Genomic DNA, 20,363 nt, shown 5'->3' on the forward strand with positions numbered 1-20,363 from the left:
CTGCTCTCAAAGTTCCTGCTCTCTACCCCATTAACACAAACTCCCTCGGGCAGCAAATTCTGCTCACTGTCAAGATGCCATTTACAACAGGAAAGCTCCTGTGTGCAAACCAGGACAAGGCAAAGTGGCCTGATAAACTGTCATCCTTTGAAATCCCTTAGAGCAGGTATGCTACGCCAGTCATCTGATACGGGCCATGCATTGGCTGGATCCCGTAGCATTGCTGTCTCCCAGATCTGATTAGGACAGCTTTTGTTAACTATTATTACAATGATCCAGGACCTGCTGACAGACAATAGCTTTGCAGAGGAAGCCCAGAACTGGGCCTTGCTGCTGAATTGTGCCGCTTTAACTACTTCGGGTCTTTCCCACCCTCCCATTTTGGTTAAACGCTCCCGGGATGGCAATGTGCGGGGAGCAGCAAGTGCAGGTGGGCTGCTGAAATGTTAAGCACAGCATCATCTACCCCAGTGACTCTGGTGAAGACGCCAGTGGTTAGCACTGCCACCATCTCTACACTAACGAAGCTTCACCAGTGGGAGGGCTTAGCAAAAAAATACAACGTAGACAAAGCCCTGCAGACTGAGCCTGATTCCCAGAGATGGCCGCTCTTTTTTCCATACACGGTTCTGTAACTGCAACCTACTGTGCGTGCTTTTCTGTGCTCTCGATCAATGGCAGGCATCAACATGAATAATTAGAGGTCCGATTACCTGGCTTGCAGGCGCTAAGGGGCTAATGGCTACTAATATTTCACTGCAGGCGCACACACAAACAAAAAGTGGTGGCAATTATTTGCAGGTGCTAACCTGCACCCTCAAAAGCAGAGACCATGTCAATGCCTTGGCTGAAAAGTTAGCCACTGCAACATACATCATGCAGGCAGACCTCGCAAAACTAGTGCCTCGCAGGCCAGCACAAATTGCTCTCTTAGTTAAATCAAAATCTGCTGGAAACGGGGTGAGAATACTTTCAGTGGGTTACCTGAGCCATGGGGAGGGCTACAGGTGACTCTCAGGGCAGATTATTCTGGATAGACAAGTGGGCCTGATTCTGATTTCAATTACACAGATGTAAAATTGGATTGGCAATGGAGTTATTCTGGATTTACAGTGGTGAGAGATCAGAATATCCCTCCCCCTCCCAAACATTAGCCACCCGTAGTATTGATTTAACTGGCTGTTTGGAAAGTGGTTGCTATTTGAAGGGCAGATGCGAGGTAGGGCATTTTTCCTTTCCTCACCTTCCATCGTGGTTACTGAGTTCTCCCGGCATGCAGCATTTCAAATATAAAGGCAACCAGCAGCACTCAGCATGTCCCAGCCAAAATTGACTCAGCCAGGGGGACAGGAGTCAGATACATTTGGAAATGCACTTTTGGTCCTTCTTTAATCCTATTCCACGAAAGGCCCAGAGTTCAGGGAACACACATGCACCAGTCTGATTGAACAGCAGAGCTGGGGAGCTGTTATTGATGTTACTATGGCAACCCCTCTCTTTTTCCCTTTCTGAATGTTCAAATCCTCAATAAATACCCACCAGTCAATTTTACACTGAGCAAGGGGGACAGCTGCGTTTTTACACACAGCTCAGCTAGAGGTGGAAGCATTAAATATTTCACCCTTAGAACCTTTCATTTTATCAAGGAAAACACATCTCTCTGCAGCGGAGGCACTCGGCAGTGAAAAGCATTTTGTTTCGGCTGGGAGAGGAAGTCAAGTCTAGTGATTAGAGCAAGGACCTGGAAGCCAGGACTCCTGGGGTTACATTCCCAGCTCTGGGAGGGAAGCAGGGTCTGCTGGAAACGTTTGTACAAAACTATTATAAAGGGGCAAAACTACCTGCCATTAGGACAACTTCTCACAAGCCAGAGGCTCTCATTTCACTTACCTGGTGAGTGGAACAGACCAAAGTGTGTCCAGGCTTGGTTTCAACAGAAAGCTTTATCCTGCAGGGGCAACACTGCACTGTCATCTTCAGTGGGCAGGAAAGACCCACCTGCAGAGCTTTGATGTGCCGCATGCAGGCCAGGATCTGCTGGCTAAGCAGTGCTTCCTTGGAGGGGAGACAGGCAAGAGTTACACTGCTTGGGTTCAAAAGGATGCTCTGGGTAGGTCATTCTCGCTTCATGTTAAAGAGCGTTTTCACTAGAGACTGATGGAAGGGCCAGCAGGGGGAAGTGTGTGCGTGATGGGGGACCGTGGAATGGAAAACGATTCCTGGAAGCACGGTTTTGTGTTTGCTTGAAATGTTTTATTCTTCTCCCTGTGACCAATTCCCAGGACAGTGGATGGGGCCACCTCCACCACCCATTATCCTGAACAACCCCACCAAGCAGGGCTTCAGGTTTCTTACCAGTTCTACTTGCTCTGGGGACACCAGTTCCCCCCCTTCCTTACGGTGGCTCCTTACCTCTGATGGGAGCGTATGGCTTTGCTACCGGTATAGACTACCAGATGGCGCTAGCGCTCAGGGGCACACAGCTGGTGTTCTGGTCGCAGCTCAAACTCCTGCCGGCTCTCAGGAGCAAAGGTGATGTGGTGTTTGAAAGTACGAAGCACCTCTGAAGATCAGGCCAAGGCCAGCGTGTGTCTTTGGCGGTAGTGAGCACGCCACGCCATGGGGCCAGGGAAAAAACATCTTTAAAGAAATCCGCTACAATTTTAAAACAATCTATAAAGCAAGACAGAGAGTCTAGTTTTCAGCTTTGCCGGACCCTTTTCAGGCATCAGGAGCTTGCTCTGAGCAGTGACTGGCCAACCTCACGGTGCTGGAAGACTTTTCAAGGGGAAGTGCGTGTCTGCTGCGAGTCCTGGCCTTTCCGTTAGAGCCGGGGCACCCTGGCTGTCCAGGCTCCAGACTAATCTTGCCAAGGGTCTTTCAAATTTATCTCAGAACCGGCTCCCCTTCTTGATCATTTTGAATCTTGCGACAAGCGATTTCCTCAGCAAAGGAAAACCTGCCCGGGAGCATTGCCGTTTCAAACAAAGCAGAAGTATTTTCTCCCCACAGCACTCACGCTTTCAGGTTCAATAACCCTGAAAATTGGAGCCAACTGTTTGATGCATCAATCTGTCAAATCAATTCCCACCGTATCAGGCTAAATTTAGGGCTTGTCTACATTTAAAATGCTATAGCAGCACAGCTGCACTGCTGTAGCGCTTCGGTGTAGACACTACCTACGCCCATGGGGGAATTCTCCCATCGGCATAGGTAGGTAGGTCACCAGAAGGATTCTTCCATCTACCTAGCACTGCCTACATTGGGGGTTAGGTTGGCTTACCTACATTACTCAGAGGAGTGGATTTTTCACACCCTGGAGTGACAGTTATGATGACCCAATTTTCTAGTGCAGGCCAGGCCTGAATCTTTTACCTCCTCTTTTCCCCCTTCCAATCCTGTATTTCCTGGTGCTTTCTCCCAACTGACCTCCACTCCCCCAAAGATTATTGTCCATGTTAGGGGCAAAAAGGATTTTCAGGAATAATTTTGTTTGGCACTAAGCCCCTCCACCTCTTTCTTGCTCTACAATCCTTCCTGCCCCAATACAAAGCCAGCGCAGCATCTCTCCCACAGCGTACAGCTATTAACTATATCCCTGGCTTTATGTTAGAGATGTAAATCTAAAATATGCTAAGTGTTGATCTCTCCAAAGGCCATTGTCATAAAATGATTGTGAACGTCCTGTACTTCCGTGTGCGTTTTTGTTGGATGACACCAGTCTAGTAAAGAATGAATCCAGGACTTGCTAAGAGTGGCACCAATTTTGCCACTAATAAAATTTATACTTACCTATTGCACATCCCCGCTTTAACCCCTCCCCCCATTTGCTGCTAATTAAATAACATAATGATCCAGTCTCTTCTGTGTATCTGCAACTGCAGCTGGACAGATGTTCTGATGAGCCCCTATGCCCCATATAAATATTTCCACTCCCTTTATCACGTATGCTACATCTCTCCCGTGGTCAGGATTCTGTCCTTTACTGAGCTCTGCTACTGACCTGTTACATGATTTTGGGCAGGTCACTTCACCTCTCTTTGCCTTTCTTTGCCCTCTCACCCCTGGTCTGGACTGTCTAGAGTGTAAGCTAGTTGGGGCAGGGACTATCTCTGTGTCTGCACACTGCCTAGTACAATGGGCATAAGGATATGACAAATCTGAGATTTGTTGACCAGTCAAGAAGGAATCCACTAGACTATTCCATCAGCAGCAGTTAAGCTCAGGGGCCAGCACACAATGGCCAACAGAGGTCTTGGTCCAAAGCCCTTTAGGAGCTTGGGAACTTCTGCCAATCTTGCACTAAGTATCTGAGACCCGGGAGGGAGAATCCTGGCAGCTGCTCTCTCTGGAGCAGCATCAGCCCCAGTTTCAGACTGAAAATGTGGCACAGAAAGCTGTGGGATTTGACCAAGGTCTCACGGTGAGTCGGCGTTAAAACTAGGATTAGGAGGCGGAAGTTCCTTGCTTCCAGTTTTGGATTCAGGCCATCAAACCACAACTGCCTCACAATAAGCACATAAATTGGAACCAACTATGGAGTAGCTAGAAACTGTTGTAGAAAAATGGAGACAAGGGCCACTCCACATCAAAAGGGAAGAGAGAATAGAGACCAGGTCTTGAATACAAACCACATGGCAGACGAAGAGAAGTCTGCCAAGTCCTGCTCTCACTGAAGTCAGTGGCAAAACCCTGACTTCAGAAAGGGATCATGTTCAGCCTCTTATTCTGTACATCTTTTTTCCTACTATGATTTTCTGAGCTAGTTCTAAAGACTCTGGTAACTTGCTGCCCTCTGGTTTTAATCAGCATGGTGAGCAGAAAGGCCTTTGCGAAATATTTCACATAGAAAGGGTGCCTTGTTTCAGCAGCCAAGTCTTGGGAGCTTGCACCATGCACCATACACCAGACAAAGGTCATCTAGGCTGAAACAGCCTTGTGAGGAGACCAATGCACTCTTGGTTTTCTTTGACACAGATTTATTTTTAAATATACTACTCAAGAGAGATCAGAATAAAAAATAACCTCCCAAAAGAATAAAAACAGAGAGAGAGAGAGAGAGAGAGAGAGAGTCACGTACAGAAACAATCTGTATTGGACCAAAATAAAGGGGAAACGGCCCCTTTGGTATTACAGAAATGAAGGACAGGGATATTTACACATTGTAAAAAAGACAAGTCTACAAAAGTGTGTAATACTGAGATACAAATGTATAATATAGTGGCACAATATGTTATCAACAAAGTTAAAACAGTACCTCAGAAAAGAGATAGTCCAAGGGGTGGTTTTTTTGTGGATTTTTTTTTCTTGTGGGTTTTTTGTTGCATGTATTTTTTTTATTTTTTAAAGGCAGCCTGTGGTGTTTTGTTTTTTATATTTACTGTCATGTGTTAAGTCATGGCGATCTGTGAGGGTGAGAATGGCGTGAGCATAGAAAAGAACAAACAATCGGAAATCGTCTACAAAACAAACAGTTCGTAAGAAGAAAAATAAAATACAATCAAAAGCAATTAGTGTTTAAGGTGGGGTTTCACAGGAGATACTGGGGAAATGGGGTAGGGAGATTGCTTTCTTCTCTTGTCTGGAACTGTTAAACAGAGTTAAATTGCACTCAATTGTCTTAAATCTTGTCCTTTCAATAACACAGTGAGTCTCAGTCAGTCCTCAGTCCACTGGATTAGTTGAGGAGGTCATAGTGAACTGGGAAAGGCGTCACAGTTTCAGAAGTCTGTGGCATCCTAGGGCAAAAGGTGTTTGCAGGCTTCTCCGATCCCTGCTTAATCCTGGACAGAACCACTAGAGAATCATTCGGGTGATTAATGTTTCCAATGGAATGAAATAAAACTCTCCAACCCCAAAGTGCAGATTTTAAGCTCTTCAGTGGGATTTAGCGTTGACACTAAAAAGGAGGGGTTTGCGACGAGCTGCTTTCCTCTTCCAAACAGGCAGTGGATGAGAGAGCAGCAGCCAGGTCTGAGGTAGCCCTTATCTGTACTCATTACTCCCACAGAGCTCTCCTAATTGCCCTGGCTGGAAATTTAACTAGACAAATAACAGCTCTGCTGATGCATCAGCTCATGATATTGGGATGCCCAAACTCAGCTAAAATAACTACTGGAGGCACAGTAGTTAAACTCCTCATAATCCACCTCCCACTATTCTTTTCCTCACTCAGCATCAACTCACTGCTCTCCCAAATCATTTGCCAATCCCCCAAGCTTAAGTTTGGCTAGTGTTGTGTGTCAGGAAAGCACGACTCGGCTCTTCCTCGAAAACAGAAGCCTTCAAACATCAGTCTTTTATCGCTACCAAAAGAAATCCACAAACGGACTCCTGCACCCTTGCATCAACAGGGGCCATCCATGCCATTCTGAACCCCCAGTGATTCGTCAGGGCGCTCCGACAGGAGGGAACATGGATCCCTTGACCAGCAGCTAAAGGATCGCCAACAGAACCACAGGGAGGATTTTCGTAAACCTATTTCGTAGCGTTCTGTTTCATCACAAAGTTACGTTAACTCCCCTGAACTCCCAAATCTGTGGTGTGTCATGTATGTGTCTGTGGGGGAGGGAACACCCTGACCCCAGGAAAGCAGAGCATATATTGCTATTCAAACACTCATCCTCACGTACAACGGGGTCAGGGGGAGGGAATGAAATTGCAGTAGGAATTCCTCTAGGAGGACGACAGAATAAGATGGAACCCAGACTGACAGACATTGATAAAGCTCTGTTCAAACAATAAGATATTATAAAATGGCATGGTGTGACCTCAGCATTTAGACCTCTAGTCCACAAGGCAAGAACTCCACAGACCAGAGGATTTTGAGTATGAGAGAAACAGGGCACCTCGGTGAAAGGTAGGAAAGTGCATCTCGATGAACACCCTACCTCAGGCAATAGGGCTGTGTTCCAGTCTGTGCCTTTTGCACATCCCTGTACCGAAGGCCCCTAGTCCTTTGTCAGTCTACCATTGCGCTTATACTGTAGTTCTCGCTAAAGCTGGCTTTGGCCCATTATATTTATATTAAAAAAAAAAAAAAAAAAAAAAAAAGGGAAGAGTTACCTGGCTTCTGCTACCTCTGAACAATATCGCTGATTTCTTTCACTGAGCTGAGAAGTTTGCTAAAGTCCTGCGTGGCTGCCGGGCCACTGCTAGCGGTGGCTGGACAGATCTGGAGCTCCCGAAGGTTATTCTCCAGCTTGTTGATGGCCTCACGGAAGGCAAATTTGTTTCTCATCTGCTGGATGGAGTCCACGTAGCTCACGCAGAACGTGTAGAGGTTCTTGCCAGCCTCCAAGACGGCGCTGTGGCTCGCCATTTGTTCGGAGTTCTTGCTGATGGCAATGCGCAGGGCCTCAGTGCTTTCCAATACAACCCCCTTGGTAACGGTGCCACTGGCAATCCTCTCCGGAGGCTGACGGGTTTTCCGCAAGGACACTCTGGTGGATATGAGAGGGATGAAGGCTGTTGAAGATGGCTGGTCCCCGCCAAGGGCAGCTGGTACAGATGGGGAAGAGGGGGCTGGGGACGCTGTGGTCATCAGCAGCTTTGTGGAGGACTGTGGCTTTGGTACAGAGGGAAGCCCAGGCTTTTTTACACCCTCCCCTAACTGGTTTGGCCTGGCGGCATCACTACATACAGTGTCTGCAACCTGAGCCAACTGTTTCGATTTAGTACCAGACCCTGCATCTGCTGCAGTTGCTTCGTGGCTAGGGCTATGGGATGATTTTCCAGGCTTCCCAACGGAAGCTGAGAGTGGAGGCGGAGGAGCTGGTTTCAGCTTTGATAACTTCCCCTTGTCCTTCCCAGATGATTCTGAAGTCTGCTTGAGCCTCCTCATCCTTGGCTCCTCCGTGGAAGCCTTGCTGGCAACCACAAACACAGTGGAGGTGGGTTTGACAGGAGGACCTGGGTCTGTCATCACAGTGGTACCTAAGGCACTGGATTTGATGCCATCGTCCTTGTGGCCCAGGCTGGAGGAAGGAGCAATTATAGGTTGCCTGCGTACAGGTTTGGGCGTCAGAGAGGGTGGGCTGGAGCCAGGGCTGGACTCTGTGTCTTTGAACACGTCATCAGTTGTCTCTTCATTTTTCTTCAGCAGCCGCGGAGGGGGCGTCACCGTCCCCCTGACAGCAAGATCCGTCTTGTTCTCATTCACCCGCTTCCGAGGCAGAGCCGGCTTTTCGCTCTTGTGCCCGCCGAAGGTGGAGGAATCAAACTGCCGCCCCGTGGACTGCAAATCACGGGGCAGCGTCACAGACCTCCACTCCGTGTCCTTGACTCCATGGGGCACGCATGATGCTGAGCAGGACCTCAGGAAGCGCTTGCTGGCGTTAGAACTGTTCTCTTCTTCACCAGTCGCCAGCCGGCTGCTAGTCACGGTGCTGGACTTTTTCGATAGGTGGGGGGATAAAAAGCCAGAGTTCCCAGCGACAGCCCCATTACTGACTCCAGCCGCACCACTCGGACTCTGGCACTTGGAGGCATCGATGGCATCTGGCATAAAGGCTCCATTGCTGGGATCCCGGCTTTCGTCCTCGCCCCCGCCTTTGCGGTCTGAGTGGCCGTCCATCTCCCGGAAGGAGCTGCTGCGTTTCGGAGGGGCAGGGGCAGTCTTCTTCTTCTTCTTGATAAGGCCACTGAAGAGTTTGGGTTTTTTGTCTTTTGGAAGCAACCGCTCATCTTCATTGACACCGCTCTCCAGGGCAACTCTCTCCTTCCGCGGGAGCAAGGGAGAAATGGCAGGTTCGTGCTCCAGAGGGTCTGCAAGGAACAAAAGATTCTATTGCGCTTTGCTTAACAAAAACCCCAACAATCTGCTTCCCTTTGGGATCACATCGCAGCACCTCCTAATGGGTGCAGACGCCATAAGCAGAGGGCCGAGTTCAGACCAGGTGCGAGCAGGCATAGCTTCACTAAAGCCAGGGCTAGATTTGGTCCAGAATATTTGGACACATTAATTCTTGGGGGTGGGAAGTGTTTATAGGGATGCCCTGCTAGAATAGCCCATCCTTTGTTTTCTGAAGTAGGCCTCCAAGTAAATCAGACAGGAATTTACATTTGAAATTCAGACAAACAAATTATTCCTTATGTTCCTGACATTAACCCAGAGACCCTGACATCACAGCTGGAGTTTTCTCTAGCCCGGCTATCGAGTAAGTGGGCATTAAAGGTTGTTTTTTTTAATTTTTGTCCTTTGTTGTTTTCTCCCATGTGACTGAAGGTACATTTTTAAAAGGTTTGTTTGTAACCCACGTACTGATCTCCGTGTCCATAATCCTCATCTGATATCATCCTCTGGTGGAATGAAAACAGCTATGGCACTAGGAGAAATCAGAGTAATTCTAGCAGCTGAACACCCCTAGCCATGTCATCATGAAGACAGGCAGACTTGTACAATCGAGGAACCTGGTGACAACAGTCTGCTCCAGTGGAACTGCTCTGGGAGGAGAGTGGGGTGACTCTTTTCCCACTTACATGAGAAATACTTCAAAATAAATAGTGGTTTATAATAAATTTGTCGAGTCCTGAAGGTCCCAATATTTGAATAACATGGTCTCTCGTTCACAGGTCAGGCATTAGAATAAGAGTGCTCAGACAGCACTCTAATTCATAAAAGATGCCTTCAGGGTATTGTATACATTTACCGCTTGAGTAGGCTGCAAGAGAGGTAGATGGAGCAGGGTTAAAGAGAGAAAACAAGATGTTACACAGACATGTATTAGAAAATGTTCTGGGGTTGGGGATCCTGATTGAGAGGAAGGAGAGGAATTCTTGGAAAAAAAAGGTAATCTCAGCATGGCAATGTCACACTTTCCTAGACATGTGTATTTAAACCATTCACATGCATCCAAACAAACCTGGAGGGGCATAAGCAAAAAAGGCTTTTAAAAATTTTTCTAAGGGGACACCTGTTTCTGAGAGCAGATATGTGTATATGAGCTCCTCTGCTCATCTAGGAACAACCATGAAAGATGATTCTTCCCAACACAGACTTTTCAGGAAAACATTCACTCAGGACCCTAACATCCCTTCTGAGGGACAAACATCTCAGTGAGCAAGACAAACTCAAAATTTCTCATTGAGTGCTTGCTACTGAGAGGAAGTGATGCTCACAGGTCTTGGACACCTATAAGCAATTGGGAGGAAGGACCTTCAGCAGGTACCTATTGTGAAGTTGATGCACAGTAAACACAGCTTCCAGGCTCAGATATGGCATCGAGACACACATTCTCCAGAAGAACCATCAAGTGTCTGTGTTACAAAAAAAGCTGCCCCAAAGAAGAGTTTCTTGGTTTCTCTCTTTCTTATGCATGTATCCACATGCACACGCACACACATGGTGCCACTTCTCCTAGAGATGTACTAAAGATCTCTGAGATCCCAATTACACGGAACATATTGCTTGATCCCTGTGGGACAGCAGAACAGGGACCTTTAATAAGAGTTGGCAAGATCACATTTTTATTGATTCATTTTGTAAACTTTGCATTTTAAAATGCTCTGGATACTAATTAACTGCCTAGGCTCAATGTTTGGTCATTGTTTCAACTGCCTCAAAATGGAAACGACATGCTTTGAGAAACTGACTGAAAGGTTATTTAATTTCATGCTAGATTTTGCAAATACCTTGCTGAAATTATATTTGGTATCTGCCATAAGTAATACTCTTCAGTGTTTCAAAACAGACATTCGGTATGATGGAGGCGTGGAGAAATACCTCCCGTATAAAAGTCGGTACTGCATACACCAGAGTTCTGATTCTGAGTAGCAACCCAGCCTCTTTAGACCACTCTGGTGATGTAAATGGGCTGACACCCAGGCAGACGCCTCTCTGCTGGAAATCACCCCAGAACTGGAGTAGCTACACGGAGTCCTACCCTATCCCTTTGACAGTTCCTGGCATAGGGATATACCAGGGTGAAGGAGAGTGTGTGGGTCAGAGTATTCTGTGCTCTTGCACTGCTCCACTGGGGGCCATGGGCAGCAGCTGTAAGCTTAAACAGCCCTCAGGACTGCTCTAACTTAAAGCAGGGGCTGTACCAGTCCCTGAACCAACTAGGAATTTGAGAGGTACAGAGGTAACACAAAGGGGAGATGCATTGGGGTCCTGGGTGGCATTGCTGCTGCAGGTCAGAATCCCCAACAGTAATACTGATTGCTAGCAGTCTACAAGTGCTACGAGCTACAGGAACAGAGTTCCAAATCCACAGTGAAGCTAGGAAGAGCAGTACCTAATGACAGAGGACACATCATAAATATCATTAGTCACTTCTTTTCCCATAATCTCTCTGGATTTGGGCCTTCATTTGATTTCAGTCTGTCTCACATGAGGGGAATAATGGCTGTAGTTAGAACATACCACACTCCCCCTGTCCTTTAGGATGCGCCATCTCCACGCTCTCATTGATATCTTTGCTTTCAGCAGCTCTCCTGGAAGTCCTCGTTTTGGTGGGTAGTTCTGGAGCTTGCAGGAAGTTACTCACTACGCTTCTCATGCCTTTTTTCCCCAACTCTTTCTCTACCTCTGGAAGGCAAAAAAAAGAATGGTCACAAGGAAAGCAGGGGGGATAGAGATCAAAGGTAAAAATACTAAGCTGTAAAGGGGTAACAGGGAAAAAGACAAGATGGCAGCATTCAGGGGAAGAGGGTTCAGCCAGAGGGGGGAAAAAATAACACAACAAGCATCTTTGTGCCTGCTCCACCTTTTTTACACTAGGAAGTACAACTGACAAATAAAGCTTCACTGCAAAGCAACTTTGTGGGAGTGTCCAGATAGAGCAATGAATGACGTTACAGTGCACTTATGCCACTGCTCCCATTCCTAGAAACAGGGTGATGAATGGAGCAAGTGGACTTACCATCTGATATGCTGGATTCTTGAAACATCGTTTCAAATGCTTGGTGAATTTCGGCAAAGGAGGGTCTATCAGAAGGGCTCCACTGCCAGCCTGAAAAGAATAATACTACTCAGGACTTCTAACAAGACTTACAAACATTCATTAAGCCTCTCACACTACGGCTGTGGAACTAGTTAAATATCATCAGTCACCTTTTACAAACAGGAAAGCTGAGATATAAACAGTTAGCAACCTGATTTTAAGGACACTGGGCTCCCTCAGCTCCCACTGACACCAATGGGAATTGTGCCTACTCGACACCTTCAAAAACATCAGACCATAAATGACATACTAAAGGCCAAGGGGACTAAGAAAAGTTGTCCCCAAGACAATTAACAAAGCTTCCTTCCCCATCCTAGAGCCAAATGTGGGCACAATTCTCTCTTATGATTCCTATGAAATCAGAGAGAAAGAAACTGGAGCTAAACACCACATGTTCCCTTAGACCTGGACAATTCCCACTCCCAGTAGAGGAAAAAATGCCCCCAAGCCAAGTATGGGTGACTCTAGAACATGTACATTTTCCTAGGAGAGCAGAGTTTAGATTGTAACCAACGGCTGCATCATCTTTAATGGGAAACCACCAGAGGCTCCTTGCGCCATACTGCATTTAACCATATCCTTGTATAGTGTTACTACATCTTCGCAGAGCTCCATCAGCTATAACGTTTGTCTCTATATGCTTTTAGAAGACTCACATGCTCTCATGAGTTCATAGACTTTCTCAGGACAACCTTCAGGGCGCTCCATCCGGTAATCTTTTTCCAAGAGCTCGTACACCTGAGACAGGTCAATTCCAGGGTAAGGGGACATGCCGTACGTTGCGATTTCCCATAGCAGGACGCCAAACGCTGCAGTGGAGAAATCAAAAGGCTTTGGGGTTGTTTACAAATAAATAAATAAATAAATAAATAAAAAGGGGCAAGCTTGCTTTGGGTGGGTGCATGACGCAAACATTCCCTGGCACTTAAACTCCCTGTTCCGGGAGGCTCAAATTCCACGCTCAACAGCAGCTCAGATACTAAAGCAATGTAACAAGCTTCTTCATCAATACTGACAAGTCTCCTGCAATATGACGAGGTAGAATTAGACTAATTTTCAATGTACCAGCCGTCTCAAACCCGAATGCCTTGATATTTTTCAAGGCACAATTAAGAGATGCCATTGTGGATTAATTGAAACTGCTTCTCTGCTGCACTGCAGTCTCTCTGTAAATCTGACAGCTCTTCTCATCTCTAGCTCCCCCCTTTTCTCTTTAGGACTTTCACATCCAATTGGTTCAGTGTTTATGGGCTGCCCCCATTCTAGGAGTACCAAGATATACAGAGGAGAAAGCTGCAGTCCCAACACTGGGATGGAATTCACAGCAATAACTGCCAACTAGGTGAGGACTAAATAAGACAGTTTGGTTACAAGGAAAGTTTAAGAGAAGACACCATAGCCAAATAAAAATGACTTCTGTGACCTGGATGCTCTGTCTGTATTGAACTGTGGTGAGGATGTGTGAGAGCCTCATGGTCAGACAACTAAACTGGGATTCAGAGTACAAAGGACAGGCCCAGCACCAGTTCAACAACCTGCATGTAATTAGTTCAGTCATTGTATTCTGTTTTTAGCCTGAGAGAAGGCCATTACAATCCTGCGTAAGTAGGGAAATCACATAATATTACATGATAAACAACCAAGGACAATTTAAGCCAGCCACTTCCATGATCATCTTTGTTTGAATTCTGTCCTCAGGCAGTGGGGGGGAAGTTTGCAAAATTTTGCACCCAATGCAGTTGTGGTGAGTGACTGGGAAAGGGCTCACTTTATTTTGAGTCAGATCCCACGGATCATGGCCCTAACTCCTACTGATCAGGATTTGGTCCAACCTTAATTAAAAGTAACCTTACATTTTTAGAATACCTTTTCTCCCAAAAGGCTTTATAATTTTAATGTACATAGGAATCACCCCAACCACCACTGAAGTACAGCAGTATCTTTGATGGATCACGGCGGCTGTTCAGCAGTGCACAGCACCACACCACACAGGTTTAGGACAGCTAAAAGAAAAATCAATACCTTATCCAACAATACTGTAGCTAGAGCTTTTCCTCCATCACTAGAACATTCACAACTTCAATAATCCCTTTCCAACTCTCTCAGAAAAAACCCCCACACCAAGCAGAGCTCTCTATAAAATGAAAAGGGAGAAAAGCCAGAAATCCACTAGACACTTCACTGCTGCCAAACTAATTTTACATGGAAGGCGCTCGGGGTCAAATCTTCAGAAGTACCCAGTACCGCTGCCTCCTAAATGCCTAAGTTGCTTATGAAAATGAGTCTTGGGTTCCTAAGTCACTTACACACTATTGACAATTTGCCCCTCAAGTACTGTGGTGATCAGCAGCAGAATAAAACCTCCAGACAGAGAGACTGAAAGTGCACTGGGAATTTATGGAGTCAGAGTGGATGGAGTTTGGTTACATCATACAGGCTATCTATCCTGTTCTTATCAAAATATCCCAGGCTCTTCAAGCATATCAACATGTCTTCAAGTTCTCTCTCTGCTTCTCTTCTCATTCAAAGGATTATTTTAAAAATGTACAAAAATGAGCTCAGAGCTATCATTCGGCACACACAGATCATGTTCAAACATAAAATAAAGTGGACTCTCACCTTCATCCTAAAAGTAGTTTACGGAGCCAGTAACTTTCAACACCATAATGCCCCAAAGTACTGTGCTATGGCATTGATTCAGTGCTGGCTCAGGTACCTTACCCTACAAACAGACATCTGCTTAGTTTTTACACGTGAGGACTGCTCTCTCATGTGAGAAGTTTAGCATGTATGTAAGTATCTACAGGACTGAGGCCTCAGAAGGAAAAATCCTGACCTACTAAAAGTATGCAGCTCCAGGATTTTCCTTTTACATCTCCTATTCAAACAATGAATGAGTCCACACCTGATTAGCTTGCGAGATCTGACAGGGTCACAGACCAAAGTGGTTCAGCCACCAGCCATACTCTCTCTCTTTGGGAAATACTTGGAAAGAGAGTTTTATATCCTGATTTTATACCCTGGAAAGGGAAGGGCAGGAAAAGGCTGTTGTCTCAATATAATTTGCGCATGTGTGTAAATTCTTACCCCAGACATCAGATTTAATGGAGAATTTATTGTAAGCCAGACTTTCTGGTGCAGTCCACTTGATTGGGAACTTGGCTCCAGCATGGGCAGTGTAGGTATCGCCTGTCATCAGCCTGCTCAGACCAAAATCTGCCACCTTCACCAAGTGGTTCTCCCCTACAAGGCAGTTTCTGGCAGCGAGATCCCTAAGAAAATAGACAAGAAAAAACAGGCCATGAAAGGTCTTCACAGTGTCACACATTTAACAGCAGAAAGGACATGGCTTATTATTGAAGAAACCCAAGACTTTGTATGTATTTTTTGTATTGGAGAAGTGGAAGGGGGGAGATTATTTGTTCTCTTCACTTTGTAAAACTGTCGTCAAAGCTCTTTTTTTAAATTAGAATATAAGCCTTTTTAGAAAAACTAACTTTCAATAAAAACTGCCACTGTCAGGATAAAAATCATTTAAAAACAAAGACAAGTGTCAATGCTAATTTTATAATTATCTTAGATTACTGAAACAAAGGACGTTTAAGATCCTCACCATTTTTGTTGTTTATTATTTACATATCACTCAGCTCAGACAATAAAAATATACTAGTCAGTGCCAGTGCTATCTTTAATCAATTTCACTACTGTTCTCCTGTTTACCATGTTTAAATCTCAACTACACAAACTATTTTTTCCAAACGTACAAACTCACACAATATACAACACAATGCTTTTTCATACAGTACTAAAATATTTTTATTTTACCATAAATATACAATATCATTTGTGAAAAGCAGAAAAGCATCTGTACAAAATGTGAGCAACTGAAAATATCTTGTGATGTGGACAGGCAGACAGGAACTGCCAGACCAGATCAGACCAGTGGGTCCATCCAGTCCTGTACTGGTTTCCAACAGTGGTCAGCATTAGCTGCTTCAGAGACAGGTAAAAGAATCTTTGCTTAAACAGTTATGGAATAACTAGCCCACAGGAAAAGTTTCCTCTGAATCCCCTCAGTTAGCAACTGATTCAAGCCTTCAACCTCTCAAATCTCATTAAAAAACTTTACTATAATAAACCTGTATGTTCTCATTAGCCATGTAAATGTCCAATCCTTTTTTTGAATTCTGCTAAGCTCTTGGCCTCAATATCTTGTGGCAATGAGTTCCACAGGTTAGCGGTGTGTGTCATGGTGTAACAGTATTTCCTAGAACAAAGTTGGTGAAACAGCTAGTGCGCACTCCTCAGGACACAACACTCTCCTTTATTCTGAAAATATCCTCTAAATTCTATCACCACCTCGATGACAGGCTGTGGACTTACTGTTACCGCTGACACTGACTACAAACATTGTATCCTTATGACTTGGACAGTCTAAGGTAGACAACAGGAACAATAACAACTTAAGAAAATCTGATTCTGGAACAATTCCCATGCCTCATACGCAGGACTCTGATTTGCAGAACAATGGTCAACAATTGACTTAAATCTTCCTTATATTTATATACCAGCAAGTGAGGGATGCACTGACTACAGCTCACTAGTTCACATATAATGTTAATATGGTCAAAATGCATTAAGTGTTTAAAATTGTGGAAGTACAAGAAAGCATTTCTGCTAGTATTAGATTTTATAAAAACCTACCAGACTGTCACATTACACTAGAAATTGATTCTACTACAAAGCTAAAGAGTCTACCTCAGATCTTAGCAAGATCTGCCTCTCTCTGATACTTGTTCTTTAAAAAGTCACTTGCAGAACTCAGAAGTTTAAAAAAATAGTACATCTTACCAAAGGTCCATTAAACTGTCAGGTAATGGTCTGAATTTCCCTTCATCAGTGCTGATTTCTACAATGTCTGTCTAAATAAAAACTCCTCTTCATAATCCCATTCTTACTCCTGCCTAATTCATTCAATGAGGTCACAGCCCAGCGTCTGAATCCATGGATGTGGGCTGTGAAGACACCCCTGAAATAACTGAGCAGGAAGATGAGGGGTGTCAGATTATAAAGCAGAAAGCTTGTATTTTCTTGAGATATCTGGGTAATCAGCAATAATGGGAAATGAAGTGCATGAGCGCGCAATCAAACGGGATTCCGCAAAACATTTTGTAAAGTTCACTTGCTGCATGTTGAGGGGACTACAATCTTACACCAGGGCAAATCAAAACCTGGAAATCCCAATTTGCAGCAGCAGAGTTAACTTTGATTGACAGGAGCACGTGAATCCAGCACAGGAAATGTGTGAAATGCTAAAGGTTCCTTGTAAGACACACATGATCCTCATATTCGTCTCTATGAAGTCATGTGTACAGATTTCATGTTCCAGCTAAGTGGGTAGGAAAGGTCACAACTGTGGCATGGAGAACATCTTGTATTAAACAAAACAGCAAAGATTCTCCAGCCTCCATCCAGGCTGTGCCATTATATTGCTAGGAGGCCATTTCGACAGACCAAGAATGCAAAGCATTAACCATAATTGCAGCATACTTAAAGGTCAAAACCCTCCAGACATCAAGACTGCAAAGATGCTTAATACAGAGGTACACGCAATCCAGGCAATAAGGGAAAAGAATCCCCAAAGCAAATGAAAACCAGGGGAGGGACGAACTAAATCACTATGAAAAGGCAGCAAAGAGAAGACTTTGCTGGGAACCTCCGAATGAGTATAGCAATGCCACCAGTTCTGGGGAAGAGGTCATTCTACTGACCATTAGCTTAATAGAACTGAGAGAGAATCTATTCCACAAAGATCCAGGATTTTTAGGAATCTCGATATGAGCCTTACCTTTAAATGACAGATGGACCAATTTAAATACCTCACCTTACATGTCAATACCTTCACAGTGTTTGGGTAAGAACAACTACCATGGCAGAATGGCAATTAAGAGTCTGTCTCTTGAAGAGTGTTATCTACAGTACAAGATCCCATATCAGAATGCAACACACCAAGATGTGTTAAAAGATGTGATGCACACAGATCCCATACTGCTATATTCTGAAATGTAAGGACTTTCTGGATCTTGAGAAGTGGGTGGGCGCTCAGCATCATTTCTACCTGTGAATGAAGTTTTTCCTCTCCAGGTACTCCATGGCTGAGGAGATCTGAGTTGCCATGTACAGCAGCACCACAGCATTCACCTCCTGCCGGTTACACTCACGCAGATAATCCAACAGGTTCCCGTAAGTCATGAACTCTGTGATGATGTAGAACGGAGGTTCCCGGGTACATACCCCTGTGGAACAAGACACTTTTGAACACACTGAGTTCCTTCTAGAATGTTTATGTCTTCAGATACTGCCCTTTGGGCAATTTATAAGTGTGTTTAGCGAGGGAGGTGGATGAGGAAGGGGACGGGGTGAAGGAGGAGAGAATTTCCTAAACACTGGTTAAATGCATCTTAAATGCAAGGAAAAAAAGATAATTAAAATCAAGTACTACTTTTACAAATTGTAAATTTGCCAGAGAATAAGTGTCTGTATCTGAAGCTTTGGTATAATAAGCAGCTTATCTGCTCCTTAACATCCATATCACTGCACATGGGTTTAATTCAAATCCCTCTGCTTGGTATTTCTATCACTTACCTAATAATTGCACCAAGTTAGGATGCTTGATCTCCTTCATTACTGCAGCTTCTTTTAAGAACTCTTCTACCTCCATGGTGTCCTCCTGAATAGAAAAAGAAAAGCTTCAGCAAGGACAAATTGCAGAAGGTGGAAACAGATTTTAGCATGTAGGCTGAAGAGTCACTGCTAACTGAAGGTATAGGTTGTGACTGTCCCAAAACTACTGCTCTGTACTGCAGCTGCATCATGTTGCTGGGTGGGGCTAGATCCTCTGTTTAACTGGTCTATTGTCATTCTTAGATCATCAGCCTCTTTTGGCACAAAAAGCTATTTCCCCTTTTGTGCTGGGCCCCTCTCCTGCAAGGAGATGATCTCCTTAGGGACTAATGGCAATTGTTCATGCCAGAAGAAATAGTACTAGGATGAGGAGAGGCAAATGAAGCAAGAAGACAGATGAGAACAAGGGGCAAAATACTGCACATGGAAATGCCCGAGGCTACCTGCAGCCATTATGGACCACCATTTCAATGAAAAGAGTCTCTGTTGATCGAGTCAGTGACAACTGATGGTGGTTACTTCATAACTGAAGAATGCAGGTTTTATGGCTTATGAATTTGTTCCCGGCTCTTAGAGTCTAATCTGAGATGTAAATGTTCTGTCTAGATGTTACTGCTTATTATTTGTTGAGTGTCATTAAATTGCCCACAATTACGCAAACCAGAGGAAGATACAGTCCTTGTTTGAAGGGATATATATACTCCAAAACAAATGTGCACTGGAAGGCCAAAAGGTCATTTCAAAGTGGTTCAAATATATATTTTTAATTACAACTCTTCCTTCTACATCAATGTGCCTTTCTCTGGTGGATGAACGCTGACAGCCTGCATGGAAGAAGTGTTTTAAGGAGGAGTTGCAAGGGATTTTGCTGCTGGTAAGACTGATAACACTGGGTACGGCTGCTGCTGTTCTGTTTCGTTGTTGGCTCTGATAGTTTTATTCAAACAGCGTCGCTCCATCATTTACTGTTCGTTACCAATTAGTTTGATTGGCAGCTGTACCTTCCTGACACTGTCAATATTACACAGCTGTGAGCTTTCTGTGAACGGAACTTTAAACCATTTCCTTTGGCAAAGGAAACTGGGTTAATAATCAGATTTTCAGAATGATCCTAAATACATGTTTATCTAGTGCTTGATTTATAAATGCCATCAGGATCATTCTGTACAGAATATTGTAATTATATCTTTATGTTAAATCTCTTATCCTTTAAAGAAAGAGTTAACAGAAAGGAAAAACACAGAGAATTACTGAGACTCTACTGCTCATGAAAGGTACCAGATTTATCCAATTTCAATTTTTAATTATATCAAACCACAGATCAGGTACAGCAGTGTCAGCAGCAGGACATGCTTCCTTAGCACAACACAGCAATATATCTCAACCTTGAGCTGAAGAGACCACCTCCGTGAAAGAGCCATCACATGGCAATAATTTTTGGTCACTATTAGCAGCAGGCTGGATTCAAACTAATGGGCCTGAAGGTTACAAAGCTTTCCCTACAGTTGCCAATCCATTCCCTGAGCTATCCAGTCCTCCTACACGGATAACATTGTGTTTCTATGATCTCAGCTGTGTGTGTGATGTTACTATACCCAAGTACATGAAATAAGGAAGGAGCCTCAGCCTTAACACTGAATTTTCTTGTTTTAGTTAGCATGTGCCATCATAACTATAACCTTATATTACAAACAAACCTGTCTGAGCAATAGCAATGCTCACCATCAGTCCAAT

The 20,363-nt window shown here is 44.5% G+C and overlaps 1 protein-coding gene across 4 annotated transcripts in view; it reads right to left on the minus strand.

The window, feature by feature from the left end:
* Window positions 1-4,740: 4,740 nt before the first annotated feature.
* Window positions 4,741-20,363, minus strand: part of ABL1 (ABL proto-oncogene 1, non-receptor tyrosine kinase) — a 107,520-nt gene continuing 91,897 nt past the window's right edge. For 2 of the 4 annotated variants that reach the window (XM_067541948.1, XM_067541949.1), the window contains exons 5-11: window positions 18,591-18,675; window positions 18,064-18,241; window positions 15,033-15,217; window positions 12,602-12,754; window positions 11,865-11,954; window positions 11,366-11,530; window positions 4,741-8,766 (exon numbers count right to left, since the gene is read on the minus strand). In XM_067541948.1, coding sequence (XP_067398049.1) covers window positions 7,076-8,766; window positions 11,366-11,530; window positions 11,865-11,954; window positions 12,602-12,754; window positions 15,033-15,217; window positions 18,064-18,241; window positions 18,591-18,675 — 2,547 coding nt within the window. In that variant the 3' untranslated portion in view covers window positions 4,741-7,075. The remainder of the gene's footprint in view (window positions 8,767-11,365; window positions 11,531-11,864; window positions 11,955-12,601; window positions 12,755-15,032; window positions 15,218-18,063; window positions 18,242-18,590; window positions 18,676-20,363) is intronic. The other 2 variants (XM_067541951.1, XM_067541950.1) reach the window with 1 other exon arrangement.

Source organism: Emydura macquarii, unplaced genomic scaffold, assembly GCF_026122565.2.
Source record: "Emydura macquarii macquarii isolate MOO-44397 ecotype Brisbane River unplaced genomic scaffold, CSIRO-AGI_Emac_v2 contig_691, whole genome shotgun sequence".
Taxonomy (NCBI): Eukaryota; Metazoa; Chordata; order Testudines; family Chelidae; genus Emydura; species Emydura macquarii.